This window comes from Ostrea edulis, chromosome 4, assembly GCF_947568905.1.
Source record: "Ostrea edulis chromosome 4, xbOstEdul1.1, whole genome shotgun sequence".
Classification (NCBI taxonomy): Eukaryota; Metazoa; Mollusca; class Bivalvia; order Ostreida; family Ostreidae; genus Ostrea; species Ostrea edulis.
In genome coordinates, this window is record NC_079167.1 from 3,094,450 (window position 1) to 3,111,601 (window position 17,152).

A 17,152-nucleotide genomic window follows, 5' to 3' on the forward strand; every position below is an offset into this window, starting at 1 on the left:
TTCAAATGAATTAATGCGCGCATCAATTCAATTATTGCTCTCATCAATTGATTTAATGCACGCATTAAATCAATTATTGCTCTCATCAATTGAATTGTAGCTCCATCAATTCAATTGTTGATATCATTAATTCATTTGAAGAGATCATTAATTCAATTAAAGCGCATATCAATTAAGCTGAAGAATTAATGCTATCATCAATTCAATTAATGCGCGCAATAATTCAGAATTGAAGATTTCATTAATTATTTGAAGAGATCTTTAATTCAATTGTTGCGCGCATCAAATGAATTGATGATATCTTCAAATAATTGAAGATATCTTCAATTATTTGAGTTTATGTTAATTTGGCGCTCCATATATTCCAGGGTTCTGCATTGGAATAACATCTGGATATCTAATGTTAATGAGGCATCAGAGACATCTGTTGATGAATGTCTGGAGCTTGTGGGTGTTTGTTTTTGTTCGCCAAGTTTCAGAGCCATAAAGAAGGACAGATTTTATATTGGTGTTAAAAATTCTGATTTTGTTGTGGAGTGAAAGTGCAGAGGAATTCCAGATTGGTCTGAGGACAATAAAGGCATGTCGCGGTTTGTTGGTGCGACTCTTTATGTCCTCGTCTGTCCCGCCATCTTTGCTGACCACACTACCGAGATAGACAAACTTGTCTGTTTCCTTGATGTCTTCCTGCCCAAGTCGTAGTGGGTTCTGTTGCCGGTTGTTTACTCTCATCACTAGCTCTGTCTTTTTTGTGTTGATCTGGAGGCCTGCCTTTCCTGCTTCTTTTGCAACATGGCACAACTTTTCTTGGACATCTTGCTGCTTGTGGGAGAGAAGACTGATGTCATCAGCAGAGTCCAGGTCCTCTAACTGTTTAGTGAAGGTCCCCTGGATTCCTGTCTTCTGGTCTGCTGTGGACTGCTGCATTACCCAATCGATCACTATCAGGAAAATTGTCAGCAAGAGTAAGCAGCCTTGACGAATGCCGGTTCCTACAGAGAAAGGTTCCATCAGCTTCCCATCTTGTACGACCTGGCATGTGGCATCTTCGTAAAGTTGTTGGATGATGGAGACAAATTGTGCATGGGAAGCCGTAGTGATCAATGCATGAGTTTCCAGATGGTATCCCTGTCAACACTGTCAAATGCTTTCTGGAAATCAACAAAGACTGCATACAGGGGGGTCTGCTACTCCATAGACTGCTTTATGATTATTCTCATTGTGGCAATGTGGTTGGTGCAGGATCTGTCTTGACAAAATCCTGCCTTTCTTCACGCAGAGTCTTGCCGAGGGCAGTCTTTAGTCTCTCCAACATGATCCTGGCTAGCACCTTCACTGGAATGGATAACAGCATGACGCCCCTCCAGTTGTTGCATGATGAGATCTCTCCTTTTTTCGGCAGCGCTACACAAGATGTCCTTTCTTCTGGCACTGTTTCCTGCTCCCAGATCTTGTGTAGGAGGGGATGCAACATTTCTGTTGATGTGTGATGTCTGCTTTCAGTTTTTCAGGTGGTATTCCATCGGGACCCGCTGCTTTGCCCAACTTGACGGACTTAATAGCTTTGGTGACCTCTGTCTTGGCTGGCGGGCCAGTATTGATGTCTAAAAGCTGGGTTGGTGATGGAATATCTGGGGGTGGGGGGTGGGTGGGGGTGGAACTGGTCTGTTCAGTGTCTCTTTGAAGTGCTCTGCCTACCCTGCTCTCTGCTCTGTTTCTCCTGGGATTGTGTGTCCATTTTTTTTTTTGACTGGACGTGTGGGGTTGCCAGTTTTTTCAGAAAGTGTTCTCATTATCTCATAGAGTCTTTTCATATTTCTCTGTCCTGCTGCTGTTTCTGCCTCCTCTGTGAGCTCATCAATGAATTTCTTCTTATCCTGTATCACACTTCTTTTGACTTGACGGATGACTTCCCAGTAGTGTGGCTGTATGTTGTGTCTGATGACCTCCCAGTAGTGTGGCTGTATGTTGTGTCTGATGACCTCCCAGTAGTGTGGCTGTATGTTGTGTCTGATGACCTCCCAGTAGTGTGGCTGTATGTTGTGTCTGTGATCTACATCCTGGATCTGGTTGATCTTGTTTTTAATCAGGTCTTTCCGTTTTGTGATCTGAGTCCAAGTTCTAGGTGTTAACCATTCATTATGTCTTCTTGATTTATTTCCAAGAGCTTTGTTGTCTGTCAAACATCTTTCAGGCCACACCAGAGTTCTTCAACTGTTTCTTCATTTAGTTGGGAAAGTACACTGAATTTGTTTCTTAGCTCCAGTTTGTACTCATTTGCTGTCTCCCTCTCCTTGAGGCTGTGAACATTGTATTTGTGGGATGTTCGATCTGCTTAGTCTTTGTAGGCTTTCAGTTTGGTCTTCAGCTCAGCCACTACTAAGTTGTGATCCGAGGCTGCGTCTGCCCCCCGCTTAACTCTTACGTCATGCAAACTTCTGCACCACTTTCTGCTGCTGGTGATATGGTCTATCTGGTTATAAGTCTTCCCATCGGGTGAAGTCCAAGTTGTCTTGTGGATTTCCTTGTGTGGAAATATTGTCCCTCTGATGACTAGATCATTGAATGCACAGAATTCCACAAACAGTTCTCCAATTTCATTTTGTGTTCCAACACCATGTTTGCCCATAGTCTCTTTTCTGTGTTTGTTTTCTGTCCCCACGTTTTTGCATTGAGATCTCCCATGAGGATCTTGAGGTCTCTCTTTGGTGCTGTATCAATGGCTGCTTGAAGTTGTCTTTAGAATTCTTTCTTTTCTTGTATACATCTGCAACATTTGTTGGGGCATAGCACTGTACAATTGTTGTTTTTCTGCCCTTTGAGTTAAATCTTGCTGTGAGGATCCTTGGTGACACTGGTTCCCAGGACAGCAATGCTTGAGTTGCTTCAGATGTCATTAGTAACCCAACTCCATGAGTGTGCCTGGCCTTCTTCTTGGCCTGAGTAGATTATGGTGTCTCCACTCGTGAATCTGGTGCGTCCAGTTCCTGTCCATCTGGTCTCACATAGGCCAAGAATCTTCAGGTTGTATCTGTTCACACTTGCGCACTCTTCCCCGTTTCATAAAGGGTTCTGATGTTCCATGTCCCAATCAGAAGAGTTGTCAGCTCACTGTCTTCCAGTAGGCTTTCATCAGCTTGCGTCATAGGCTCTGCCAAGGAGGACTCTTTCTGAACCAAGTTGTTTCAGATATTGTCGTTGCGGTTTCTGTAACAAGCTTCTTTTTAGAGAATCAGGTTGTTAGTCTAATTAAACTCCCAACGTGGAGGACCAGCAGATTTTTAGTTGAGATTCCATTTCTCTATATCAGTTACCAGCCAAGTTTTACGAGCCAATATCTACCCGGTTTGATGTCAGAGTTGTCTCTCCTAGGTGGATTAGGGTTGCCTTACTGGGCTATTGACTCCCATCTGGCCAGCAATTTTGTTCGGGTTTACTCCTTAGCCTTTTCACATCCAAGTGATACCTACAAGGCAGCAGGTTGCTATTTACCCATAGCTGGGGATTAGGATTACAGGCATCAGGGTATATCCACACACCGGTGGGCCATGTATACCGTGCATTTAGGGGCCTAGTCTCCTCAAAGACCTTGTGGTTCTGCTTGGGGCCGTCAGGTACCCAATTTCCATCTGCTACCTCGAGGAAGATCCCATATCTGGGCCACATAGGTCTAGCTGTGGAAAGGCTATACCTGGCAGGGAAGAATTATGCATATTCTGCTTCCTTTTCACAGCAAGGTGTTAGCCAAGGTGGAGCTAAAAGCGAGAGTGACAAGCATGGACACGAACAACACACACACTGTACACATCACACAGCCATTATAGCAGACCGATTCTTCCCTACATGGTGTCCCATGACATTCCATCGGAGGATGAACGTTTCATTAGTAGTTAACAGCAAAGAAGTTCTGGGTTAACAAGAAATATGTTTCTTATTAAGTTTTGTATAATACCCCAAAAAGACATGGAACAGTCTAGATTATACTAGTTGTTCTGAGGAATCCGTGGAACCACAAAATATAAGACTGTCAAGATAAATACCAGCAATAGGACTAGCAATGTGTACCCAAGACATTTATGAAGATATCATCCCAATAACAAAATATTACTCACTGGGTAAAAATCACCGATGGAGCTTGATTTTTTCAGTCCATTACCAGAATCTGCAGCAGGAAATTCCAACATTCTATATATAGTTATGGTTGATCAAGTCACCAAATTATAGGATGAATGTGTACTATTCTATTTACAAACAGGTAAAGTGACTGGAAGAGCAGCAGCTACTAAATTTTTCTCTTGATTTGCTTTTCTGTTCAATCTTTACTAATCAAGAAGAGAATTTTGAAAGTTGTCTTTTCAAGTTCCTGTGTGAAGTACTCCAAATACAAAACAGTAGCACAACACCAGCAAATGGTCAGGTTGAGGGAGTTAATACTAGTACAACTTTTATGGATGCAGTAGATGTTTTGTTGACAAGTTGTCATAGAACAATTGGGATATGAACAATCTATCTTAGCAAAATAAGGTCATCCATAAACAGACATACAGAGGTTATGATGAGCCATGAAATCAGTGACCTTGTACTTCACACACCATGAGGTTTATACAGAGCCATTACAGGAATCAGTTTGGTTATCTCTAATGTATGGGTATTGAAAATTCACTACGATCACATCAAAAGAAGTTTATGACTTCATACCAGGGCATATGAACTAGGTGACTCTGTCTATATTTGGGACGGTCAGAAATGATTAGGACAGAAAGGTACCAGCTTGGCTATGTCAATGCCAACATCGTTTCCAAGATGGAGTAATTATTTTTCAGTTAGATTTGTTGGTTGTTTTTGCATTTGTATAACAAACTCAAAGACGGTCATTTAACGATTAAGTGTGATGGGGGTGACAATTGGTTTTACAAAGCCTGTGTAGCAATTACTAATGATCGAGATATCTGACACTTTAAGAACATGTGCTTGATTTCAATTAATAAACATTTATTTAAACTAGTACCACATGTTCTCTTTCAGTAGACCTACATGTATCATGGTCAGTGGTGATACGATGTACATGTATATCATTGCCAACAGAGATCCCTGGAAAAAGTAGTGATCAAGAATCAGATGAATTTTTCCCCAGAGAGGCTGATCTGTCATAAGAGGAGGCTGCAGATGACAGCAGGTATTGCTAACCTAAGGGAGTGCAAAGAGCCTGAGCACAGTCCGTCACCACAGTAAAGATGCTTGGATATGTCTACAGAATTTTCAGGAAGCTCCTTTGTAGTATCCTAGATAGGAGTGAATCAGGATCAAAAAGGTGACTAATTTGATCAGTGCTCTGCAGCACCAGTGCTAGACCTGGTTACTGGTTCTTGATGGCTCTTGTGTGCTTGGTATCCTAGGAAAGAAGGAGAACATTTCGTATCTGGGTATTAAGCTTTTAAGGCTACAAGATGAGGTGAAGTCAACTCTGATACTGTCCAGATGAACATCACAAGGAGATGATAAGCCAAAGGAAGTTAGTCAAGGAGATAAAGAGTGGGTAGATGTGGATGATTGCAATGCAGATGAGGTTTCCCTTTAAGACATAGTGTCTTATGAAGTTGTTGTGTTGAAAGAAGCCAACAGCATAGTAGGGCCTGGACAGAGTGGACAAAAGCCTGTGGGAGCACAAGTCTGATTGAAGGCCCTAAAAGCATCCTAGTAAACACTGGTAACCTGTCAGAAGGCCTGAAGCAGAATGGTCTTAAGAGAGCATGTACTCAGTCTCTCTGATTACACAAGGAATCTGAATATTTTCTTCCATGCAGGACATATTGCATCTTCGCCAGTCAGAGGTTTACGATCCGCTTCACTACTCTACAACCCTTGGCTGCATTAGCACGATTTTCGTGTCAACAATTTCCTGCATATGATTGGATGCAGGCCAAGTCCTCTGCATCTAATCAGATAGCGTGTTGTGTTACACCATGTGCAAAACGAAGGAATGTATAAACAATTAGTCCTTGTCTTCAAAATGCTTCCATTTAATCAGATTTTCATAGTCTCCATCAAGATGGTGGTGTGCAGACTGTGCAATGAGGCTCTGCCTGTGAAAAAAGTTTATTGATTTTGAATGATTTGCATATAACATCATGTAACTCACGGGTGCAGCTATTTTTATTTTAAAAACATACAAAGTGTAGTTGAAAATTGCATTTTCATTGATTGAACATGATGTAATCCAAACAGAGTTTGTTTTCTCCATCCACTAGAGGACGCCACTCAAAGCTACGAAAATCATGCTAACACAGCCAAGGGTTGTAGAAAAGCGGAGTGGATCATAAACCCTTGGCTAGCGAAGATGTACATAATGTATCCTATGTTGTGTGTCTTGGTAACACATATTACATGCATGCTTTCAAATTTTGCATTCCCTACATCATAGATTGTGATGTAAATTATGCGACTCTTGTATACACACTGATATTTCCATCATCGACAGGAACACAGCTGAGAACTCTTGGAGTTACAGGGGATTTATTCTCAACCTTCAAAAAGTCATATAGTGGACACCCAGAACTTCAGCGACAACACAGGATGGAGATCCTCCGCTCTGCAGACTATATCATCCCAGGAAATGGAAAAACGTTCAAGGTCCCTTTTTAGAACAACAGATTTTCTGTGAGAGTTGCTGAGTTTCATTGACAGTGATAAATCAAGAACATTTAAGACAGAATTTTTTTAATATTTGTAAACGAGTACCCTCTTTTTCAAAAGGGAGGGAAGTGTAGTAGTACTGTACATGTTTGGGGTGATTTGATATCATACCCTTTGCTTGAAAGGTGTAGAATAGTTGTGGGTGTGTTACAGTAGAGGTGTAGAATAGTTGAGAGGGTGGTATAGTAGAGGTGTAGAATAGTTGTGGGCGTGTTATAGTAGAGGTGTAGAATAGTTGTGGGTGTGTTATAGTAGAGGTGTAGAATAGTTGAGAGGGTGGTATAGTAGAGGTGTAGAATAGTTGTGGGTGTGTTACAGTAGAGGTGTAGAATAGTTGAGAGGGTGGTATAGTAGAGGTGTAGAATAGTTGTGGGCATGTTATAGTAGAGGTGTAGAATAGTTGTGGGTGTGGTATAGTAGAGGTGTAGAATAGTTGAGAGGGTGGTATAGTAGAGGTGTAGAATAGTTGTGGGTGTGTTACAGTAGAGGTGTAGAATAGTTGAGAGGGTGGTATAGTAGAGGTGTAGAATAGTTGTGGGCGTGTTATAGTAGAGGTGTAGAATAGTTGTGGGTGTGTTATAGTAGAGGTGTAGAATAGTTGTGGGTGTGTGATAGTAGAGGTGTAGAATAGTTGTGGGCGTGTGACAGTAGAGGTGTAGAATAGTTGTGGGTGTGTTACAGTAGAGGTGTAGAATAGTTGTGGGCGTGTTATAGTAGAGGTGTAGAATAGTTGTGGGTGTGTTACAGTAGAGGTGTAGAATAGTTGAGAGGGTGGTATAGTAGAGGTGTAGAATAGTTGTGGGCGTGTTATAGTGGAGGTGTGGAATAGTTGTGGGTGTGTGATAGTAGAGGTGTAGAATAGTTGTGGGCGTGTTATAGTAGGTGTGGAATAGTTGTGGGCGTGTTATAGTAGGTGTGGAATAGTTGTGGGCATGTTATAGTAGTTGTAGAATAGTTGTGGGCGTGTTATAGTAGGTGTGGAATAGTTGTGGGTGTGTTATAGTAGGTGTGGAATAGTTGTGGGCGTGTTATAGTAGGTGTGGAATAGTTGTGGGCGTGTTATAGTAAGAACACGATATTAAGAAACTGCATTGTAATGTATGCTACTTACACATATTAAAGCTATGATCAATTCCTATTTTATACTTTGCAACAAGAATCATCCACGTTATAGTTACTGAATGGCAAGTAGTAAAACTGCAGAAGAACAATAACTTTGTCATTCATCTCAAAAAATAGAGATCAGAGGAAGTTTAAACTACAAACCGAGGAATGACCCTGCTGCAAAAACTATAAAACAGTCACTTATCCTTCAAATATTCGTCGGATGCGGCTTACAAATCATAACTGGCAATGTGCATCCATAGATGCATCATCCAAGCAAGTTTGAATCCTGTTGAATCTATAATTTTTATGACTTGAAAATGATCATGTAAAAACTTCAACCAGATGTCCAAGGACTTTCCTGAAGCACTACGGGTATCACAAAAGCTCCCCAGGGACATAGGCTACAACCCCAGACCCAAAAAATCATAATAAACTTTTGAAAAACAAGGCATATAAGGACTACAATTCAATCCTAGTATTTATTGAAAACATGAGTATAAACAGTTTTTATAACATTGACAAACAAAGTTTTGTACAGTCATATTTATACATAAAGTAATTCAAATGTCACTTAGGATCTCCAAAAGCGTCAACCTCTTCCAACCTGAAGAATACTCCACATAGACATCTTTGTGGTTCTCCCTTGTGTAGCCACATATACTGAAGTTTGTTAGAATCCTCATCACCTACAACACATGTAATTGCATTCATTGAATCATTACACTATATAAAACAACAAGCACGAATTGCAAGTAACTGAAAAATGGACCATGTATGATAGCAGCCTTTCTGGGGCCCTGTATTTTAGCTAAAGTCTTAAAGCCTTAAAGAATCTTATTTTATTTCTTAAGAGATTATGTCCAATACAGTTTCACGTAATTTGTCTCTGATGTTTGTTGTCATTTGATACAGTTTCATGTAATTCGTCTCTGATATTTAATGTCATTTGATACAGTTTCATGTAATTTGTCTCTGGTGTTTATTGTCATTTGATGCAGTTTCAAGTAATTCGTCTCTGATATTTAATGTCATTTGATGCAGTTTCACATAAATCGTCTCTGATGTTTATTGTCATTTGATGCAGTTTCACGTTGTTGCACCCATGAGATACACTTTTATTAGGATATTTACGATAGAGTTTAAGTCTGATATCACTTAAAAGTATTAAAAAATTTCTTTGTTTATTACCTGGATGTCACTAGATGTACAGATGGGAAATGCTTTTCACACGATAATTACAGAATCCGTATGATCGAGACGGATATTTTCCGGATTTAGGAATGACATGTGGACATGTCAATAATTTTATAAATAAAACTTTATAAATGAAATGCTTAGATTACCTTAAAAATCATAGATAAATTAACAAGTTATACAGTATATGAATTATACTAGTAAGTCAGAAGATCTCACTTTATTGAGAAAAGCATGTTTTAGGAGTTTTAGGTACAGTACATGACGTAATCAGCTGTACCATTGCGTCAAGATATAAAAGCCGCGATTCATAGTCCACGGCGACAGGATTCTACATTATATTTTATTACGACGAAGTTTGGCACTGACTGCTGCACCGAAGTTGAGGTATTTCTTTTATTTTAGTAAATACTTTAAGTATTAAATTACATAGCAGATTTAAATCATCTAGATAGTACAAGAAAGGGAATTTTAGAGAAATAAAGTATAGTAAATTTATTGAGTACTTAGAAATTCAATATCAATTCTTGATGTGAATTTTGATAGTCGGTGCACTCGGGGTTCTGTCCCTGGGAGATACCCAAGGTCTCTCCCAGTTAGTTAATATTTAATATTTTATAGTTTACAGTTAGTATTAAAGTTATTGTTATTTCAATGGATCTAGTTGGATCGTGAATTTATTACATTCTAATAAATTAGAAAACTTGAATAATTTTATAGTTCGGTGCAAAGTTGCACCGTCACCGCACATTTCAGGTGTGTTGAATTTAGAATTGATTAATTATATCTTCTGTATGAATGTAGACTTGGTAGCGGTAGATTTGCATGGCATGCGTATGATATATCCCCATTTCATTGAATATATAGTCTACGACGTGGTTAACAGTTAAATCTATGGTATGAATAAGAAGTTTGTACAAACCTGAGCTCGATATTTTCTAATAGAACAAGATGTGTTTGTGAAACACAAATGCCCCCGATAATGGCCAATTCCGAAGATGGCCAAGGTCACAAGGACAAATATCTTGGTACCAGTAGAGAGATCTTGACACAAGAAATGTTCATGTGCAATATGACCAATGTCAATTTTTTAAAAAGTAGGTAAAATGTCAAGATCAGAAGGTTTAGTACCCACGGAAAGGTCTTGTCACAAGGAATACACATGTGAAATGTCAAAGTTTTCAAAAAGTAGGTCAAACTCCAAGGTCAAGGTCACAAGGTCAAAAATGTTGGTAACCACCGAAAGGTCTTGCCACAAGGAATACTCATGTGAAATATCAAAGCCCTGTCACTTACTGTTCAAAAGTTATTAGCAAGGTTAAAGTTTTCAAAAAGTAGGTCAATCTACAAGGTCAAGGTCACAGGGTCAAAAATGTTGGTACCCACGGAAAGGCCTTGCCACAAGGAATACTCATGTGAAATATCAAAGCTCTATCACTTACTGTTCAAAAGTTATTAGCAAGGTTAAAGTTTCAGACAGAATGACAGAATGGACAAAAACAATATGCCCCCCGATCTTCGATCTTGGGGGCATAAAAACTGCACGAAAAATAGCAATTTCATGCAAATATACTGATAATGTAATAATAACCGCATGTTTACATGGTTCTGGTTTTATGTCATTTTCATCCAATTAAAATAAACGAGTTGCACCATGATTCTGGTAAGAATGTTGATTTTGGTGGGTAAATAAAACAAGAGGCCCATGGACCACATCACTCACCTGAGTCTCTTTTGCCCTGCTTTTCATCAGCTGTTGCAATTTTCAAAAGATTTAATCTTTATTCCATGAAGAATTTTGACCCCATTTTGTGATCCGAACCTAGTTCCAAAGGGTCACGACATAACCATAATACAAGGTGTGAAATGTAAGGTCTTGCCATAAGGAATCTATATACAAAATATGAAAGCCCTACCTGAAACAGTTCAGGAGATATTGCCTAGGTTAACTTTTCTTAAGGAGGTCAAACTCCAAGGTAAAGGTTACAAGGTAAAAAAGAAATAGTACTAAAAAAGGTCTTGTCACAAGAAATGCACATATTACATATGAGACCAGGAAAAAAGACAAATTTATAATTAGGTTTAGGTCTTTAACCAATTAAATCAATAAACTGTGACATGTAGGTGATCATGAATAATTTAGCTATATTGTTGTATTACTATGCTAGAAGTTTTAATGAGTGTAGTATTTTTATCTACAGAGATAAGAAAATTGGATGTAAACTAACAATTTATGCTATTTTTCTAAGTAACTAAGTGAAAATTCAACGGACCAAGACCAAATTCAAACTTGATCTGTAACTTGTTATGGCAACGCAATGTACCAAATATCAGATAAATATCTGCAAGAACAGAGGAAAAACTTGCGGAAAACTGGACTGACAGACAGACGGAGCGCAAACCTAATTAAGTCCCCTTCGACTTCGTTGGTAGGGGACTAAAAATAGGACCATTTTACAGACAGAATGAGAAGTTAGAAACTATCTAGTCAACATTGAAAAACTTTGCAAAACAAAACTTATTTTACTTTTGAAATGGTGAGTGTTCATATTAACTTACATAAACATGCAATTAAGCGTTTCTCTTTTGTTGATGGTATCACGTGGGGGTTTTCTATCTGTCCAAACTGAGGTGTCATGTGTATTACTCCCGTTGAATATACATCCTGCAACAAAATGATTCAAAATAAACAGTTGATATATTGTGGTTGTTTACTAATTTTGACACTAAGACTGGTTCAATCACTGGATGGCCCAGATTATAGAGCACCTAAGTCCAGAGGAATAAGTTCAAACCCTGGTCTGGTGCATCCCAGTTTCTCCCTTTCATATACATTTGGTGCTTTAGTTACATTCAGTTTACATGACATGAGGCCAATGGGCCTTGATCGTCATCCAAGTATCACACAACAAAATACTAAATAGATGTGGTGCATGTTGAGAGTGCATCTTTTAACTTCTAACTTTTTTTATTGAGTGATCTTCATATTGGTCAAGTGATCTTTGTTCAAAGTCAACGTGTATCTTTTAGTCACACAACCTTTTTGCTATGTATGAGCTTTTAATGTTCTCCATTACAAAGTTAGCTATGGTCAAGGACAAATGTTTCTATTGACCTTGAGTGATACTGTTTTAATAAGGTAATGACATGCTTTTTGGTTAACATTTATGTTGGGCATGATTTGCTAACATCTCTCCATTGCAATGCAAGTTCTGACCTAAACAATATTTCAAACTTTTTCAAGTGACTTTGTTTCAGAATCATGACACATTGTCTGATGATATGCTTACCTTTGTGCCATACTTGTATGATTTTCTAATGTCTTCCATTACAATGATACATGACGCATTGTTTGATGATACGCTATCTTTGTGTGTAGGATTTTCTAATGTCTTCCATTACAATGATACATGACGCATTGTCTGATGATACGCTATCTTTGTGTGTAGGATTTTCTAATGTCTTCCATTACAATGATACATGACGCATTGTCTGATGATACGCTATCTTTGTGTGTAGGATTTTCTAATATCTTCCATTACAATGATACATGACGCATTGTCTGATGATATGCTACATTTGTGTGTATGATTTTCTAATGCCACTACAATGATACAGGTTAGAAGATGGACCTGATGGATTGACAAACAAACATGGTGATTTCCATGTCCCACCAATGACTTAATCTATGGGATAAATAGAAATTACAATATCAATATGCATAAATTTTCCCACAAATTTTAGTCAACTTAGTTGTAAAGTTGTACTTGGGATAAACTGACTCCCAATTATTATCACTTTTGCTTTAGATATCAGTATATATACTGCTGGAATTCTACTTTTTTCCCTCCATGAAATGATATTTTGCAACTTCATTCAGAATGATCTACAGAAACAATAAATGATATGTCTAATACACAGTATCCAACCCCCCCCCCCCCCCCCCCCCACCCCGTTGTTTAAATTTCTTGAAAAATTTTGTTTTGTCAAGAATGCAAAAGCATGTGTAAAGTCTGATTTACCTTTGTTTCATCCTTTGTTAATACTTCATACTGTTCCAACCCCAAGGCATGACCTGTAAACTCTGGAATTGCACCCTGGAGATCTGCAAAATCACAGCTTTTATTTAATATATAACAAGAAACCCACGGTTTCACAATGCTCACCTGGGTCATCCGGGTCCTGCTGCTCTTGAAAAAGAAATTCTTAAGTAAAACGTTGATTCTATATCGAGGCTTCATTCTAACACAACACCCCCCCCCCCCCCCTGTAAGGATTTGAATAATCTTGAATCTGGGGATGCTTGCATACTAATATCACTAATAATGGTCCTGCTACTCTTAAGGAGAAGATTTTTTAAAAAAATCCCTTATACATGTAAATTCCAATGTACAGAAAACTAATCCAATGTTACCCCTATTGTGGCCCCACCCTACTTCTGAGGGGGCGTGGGGGAGACAATGATTTAAATAATTCTGAATCCAAATACCTTAAGGAAACTTTCAAGTTAAGTTTTATCTTTTCTGACAAAAACAATATGCCCCCCAATCTTCGATCTCGGGGGCATAAAAACAAAACCTCAGTGGGTTTTTTTTCTGTCTGGCAAATTTGTAACTTGCCTACTACAATGTCATTTTTTTTTATGAAACTACTCGAATCTCATTGATCCACTTCTCTCTGAAGTTTTAGACCTACATGTTTTGTTAAACGTCAATCTGAAGTCAATGCCCCCCTCCCTATATCTGCCATATCCACCTCTGTCTATTATTACACTTTACAGCACTGACCCACTTAAAACTTGCCCTCCCACTTGGAAGAATAAACACATTTCCCAGGCACAACTCATCTGACTGCACACCGGTACATGTGCCATTACCTGTAGCACACATTCGCACCTAAATGCTTACAGCAACGGAAATTACTTTGTGTCAAGCGCTTTTATGATACAGATTAAAACCAACACGGTTTTAGTAGTTCAGGATTAGGCGCCAATATAGATTTATTTTAAAGTGCCCCGGAAGTCAAGGATTCTTATATCAGTTTATAGAGTTTTTCAAAAATTGAAACCAGGAAAAAATGAAATTCCATGACCTCTCTAAAAATTCCATGACTTTTCGAGAGCTAAAACCAAATTTCATGACTTTCCATGACCGAGGTCAAATTCCATGACTTTTCATGACCCGTACAAACCATGTTATTATTATTAAGTCGAGTTCCTCCTCCCCCTCCCATGGATCCCTTCAATATAATGAAATGTAGATTTTAAAAAGTGTTCTTCTTAAAATCGAATAAACTTAAATAAGAGATACAACCTGTTAAAACTCTGCCCATAATAAAGATTTTGATACTGTAAGCTTTACAATACCCTATTTGTTACTACTATTTTATCTGAATTTTAGGACCTTATTGGTAAGCATGTCCCCTACTTCTGGGTTAAGGGCAGTAACTGCAAAAATGAGGGCCATTACATGTAATATGATTCATTGGTTTTGCCAGAGACATATGTCTTTAAATACTAAACTCTAATTTATTACAATACCAATTTCTTACACTCTGTTAATCTTCAAGTTAAGATTTGGCTCGGCTAAATATTTGGACTGACGCCTTCACCGGTGAACACAGGTACCAGAAGTATGGATATTACTACCCCCGTTTTTAATAATTTTTTTTTTTTTGTGGGAATAATTTTTCTGAAATCTGTGAATAATCCTGAGACCATTCGGATAATTCCAAGACTAAGCAAGCAATGTCTTTGCGAACCAATCACAGGCCGCATACAACAAATTCGTACTCTGTGACCTCCTTTTTGGCTGCCAGTGGAAGAGATGATTCAAGCCCTGTCCGATCAATGCACGCAAGATTGTGTCAAATAAAAGAGTGAGATGGGTTTTGAGTTGAAGAGATTTGTAGTATGACATCTCCCTGACCTGTCGCTCGCCAAAATTCCTTAGGTAACGCTACAATTACTTGGAAAATGTGCCCCGAAACGGGGACCACCTGTTTGTTTACAAATTTTTGTTTCATACCTTGTGTATTTTATTATACTGGTAGAAGGCCAATCTCTAAATCTAACAAAAAGCGTGAAACGATTACATGAATCGAAAGAGGGATGTGATAGACCGGGAATTCACAGATTTCAGAGAAATTATTGCCACCAAAAAAAATTATTTAAAAAAAAGGGGGGGGGGGGTGTAGTAATATCCATTCTTCAGGTGCCTGTGCCAGTGAAGCGTCAGTCCAAATATTCAGCTGAGCCAAATCTCAGCCGAGATAACACTCTGTATGTTGTTTGTAATCATAGTTTCTTAATGTCTATGACCGATAGGAGGTTGAAAATATTTATAGCATATGGCACATAATTCTTATACTATTTTATAAAAAAAATATTTAAAAATGCACATGGGCTTAAATTCTATTAACCCGAATTTCCTTACTACAGTAGTTTACTTTAAATATCAAAAACCAAGTGAAAGAGTTAGAGATATAATTTAAACAAACTCATCTCGAGCAGAAACCACTACTCTTTGTATTTCTAAATATTTAATCAAAGAAGACCTACTTGCGTTGGCACGATAAAATCTGTCAATTTTAACAGGTGCTCGGTCTCCCTCTGGTGTGGACACGGAACTATCATTCTGATTTGCCAACTTTTCAACTGGTACGGAATCTGACTTCAAAGCTTCCGTCTGTGACAAAGTATGGGCAAAAACTACAGGAACTCGACTTGATTTCACCACTGTCTCTTTCAAAAAACGACACAAGGTTGTAGCCATGTTCAATGTTGTTATCTAACAATAGGCTATTTATCAAAAATCCCGAGAACGAATGCGAAAATGAAAAACTCAGAAACTTTCCGAAAAATCAATTATTAACTCGTGCTTGTAATATTTCGTAGACTAATTCACACGGCACGAATTGTAATATGATCCTGATCCTGTATACGACATAGCGTCTTTTTTTTTTTTTTTTTTTTTATCAATCCATTAAAAACAAGAGGCCCATGGGCCACATCGCTCACCTGAGTCACCTTGGTCCATATCAGAAGATTTTCCATATCTATTTGCATGTAAAACCGTAGTCCCTATTATGTCCCCAAACCTACCCCTGGAGGCCATGGTTTTTGCAAACTTGAATCTACACTATGTCAGAAAGCTTTCATGTAAATATGAATTGCTTTAGCCCAATGGTTCTTGAGAAGAAGATTTTTAAAGATTTTCCCTATATATTTGTATGTAAAACTTTGATCCCCTATCGTGGCCCCATCCTACCCCAGGAGGGCATGATTTCAACAAACCTCAATCTGCACTATATCAGAAAGCTTTCATATAAATCTCAGCTTTTCTGGCTCAGTGGTTCCGGGAAAAAGATTTTTAAAGATTTTTCTTATATATTTGTATGTAAAACTTTGACCCCCTATTGTGGCCCCATCCGACCCCCGGGGGCCATGATCTTAGCAATTTATAATCTGCACTATATCAGGAAGCTTTCATATAAATCTCAGCTTTTCTGGCTCAGTGGTTCTTGAGAAGAAGATTTTAAAAGATTTTTCCTATAAATTTGTATGTAAAACTTTGATGCCCCCCTTGAGGCCCCATCCAATCCTCGGGGTCCATGATTTTAACAAACTTGAATCTGCACTATATCAAAAAAAAAACCCACCAAAAAAACAAAACAAACAAAACAAAAAACAAAACAAAAAATAAATAAATACAACTTTGACCCCCTATTGTGGCCCCATCCGACCCCTGGGGGGCATGATTTTAACAATTTAGAATCTGCATTATATAAGGAAGCTTTCATATAAATCTCAGCTTTTCTGGCTCAGTGGTTCTTAAGAAGAAGATTTTTAAAGATTTTTCCTATAAATTTGTATGTAAAACTTTGATGCCCCCCTTGAGGCCCCATCCAATCCCCGGGGTCCATGATTTTAACAAACTTGAATCTGCAATATATCAAAAAAAAAAAAAAAAATAAAAATAAAAAACGAAAGAAAAAAAAACAACAAAAATACAACTTTGACCCCCTATTGTGGCCCCCATCCGACCCCCGGGGGCCATGATTTTAACAATTTAGAATCTGCATTATATAAGGAAGCTTTCATATAAATTTCATCTTTTCTGGCCCAGTGGTTCTTGAGAAGAAGATTTTTTAATGACCC

At 38.3% G+C, this 17,152-nt stretch overlaps 1 protein-coding gene across 1 annotated transcript; it reads right to left on the minus strand.

Moving 5' to 3' along the window:
- Positions 1-8,265: 8,265 nt before the first annotated feature.
- Positions 8,266-15,859, minus strand: LOC125671460 (cytochrome c oxidase subunit 5B, mitochondrial-like). The gene is made up of 4 exons (XM_048907213.2): positions 15,554-15,859; positions 13,017-13,099; positions 11,554-11,659; positions 8,266-8,486 (listed from the first exon to the last, which is right to left on the minus strand). The coding sequence occupies exons 1-4, from the start codon at positions 15,765-15,767 to the stop codon at positions 8,368-8,370; spliced, it is 522 nt and encodes a 173-aa protein (XP_048763170.2). The 5' UTR covers positions 15,768-15,859; the 3' UTR covers positions 8,266-8,367.
- Positions 15,860-17,152: the final 1,293 nt, after the last annotated feature.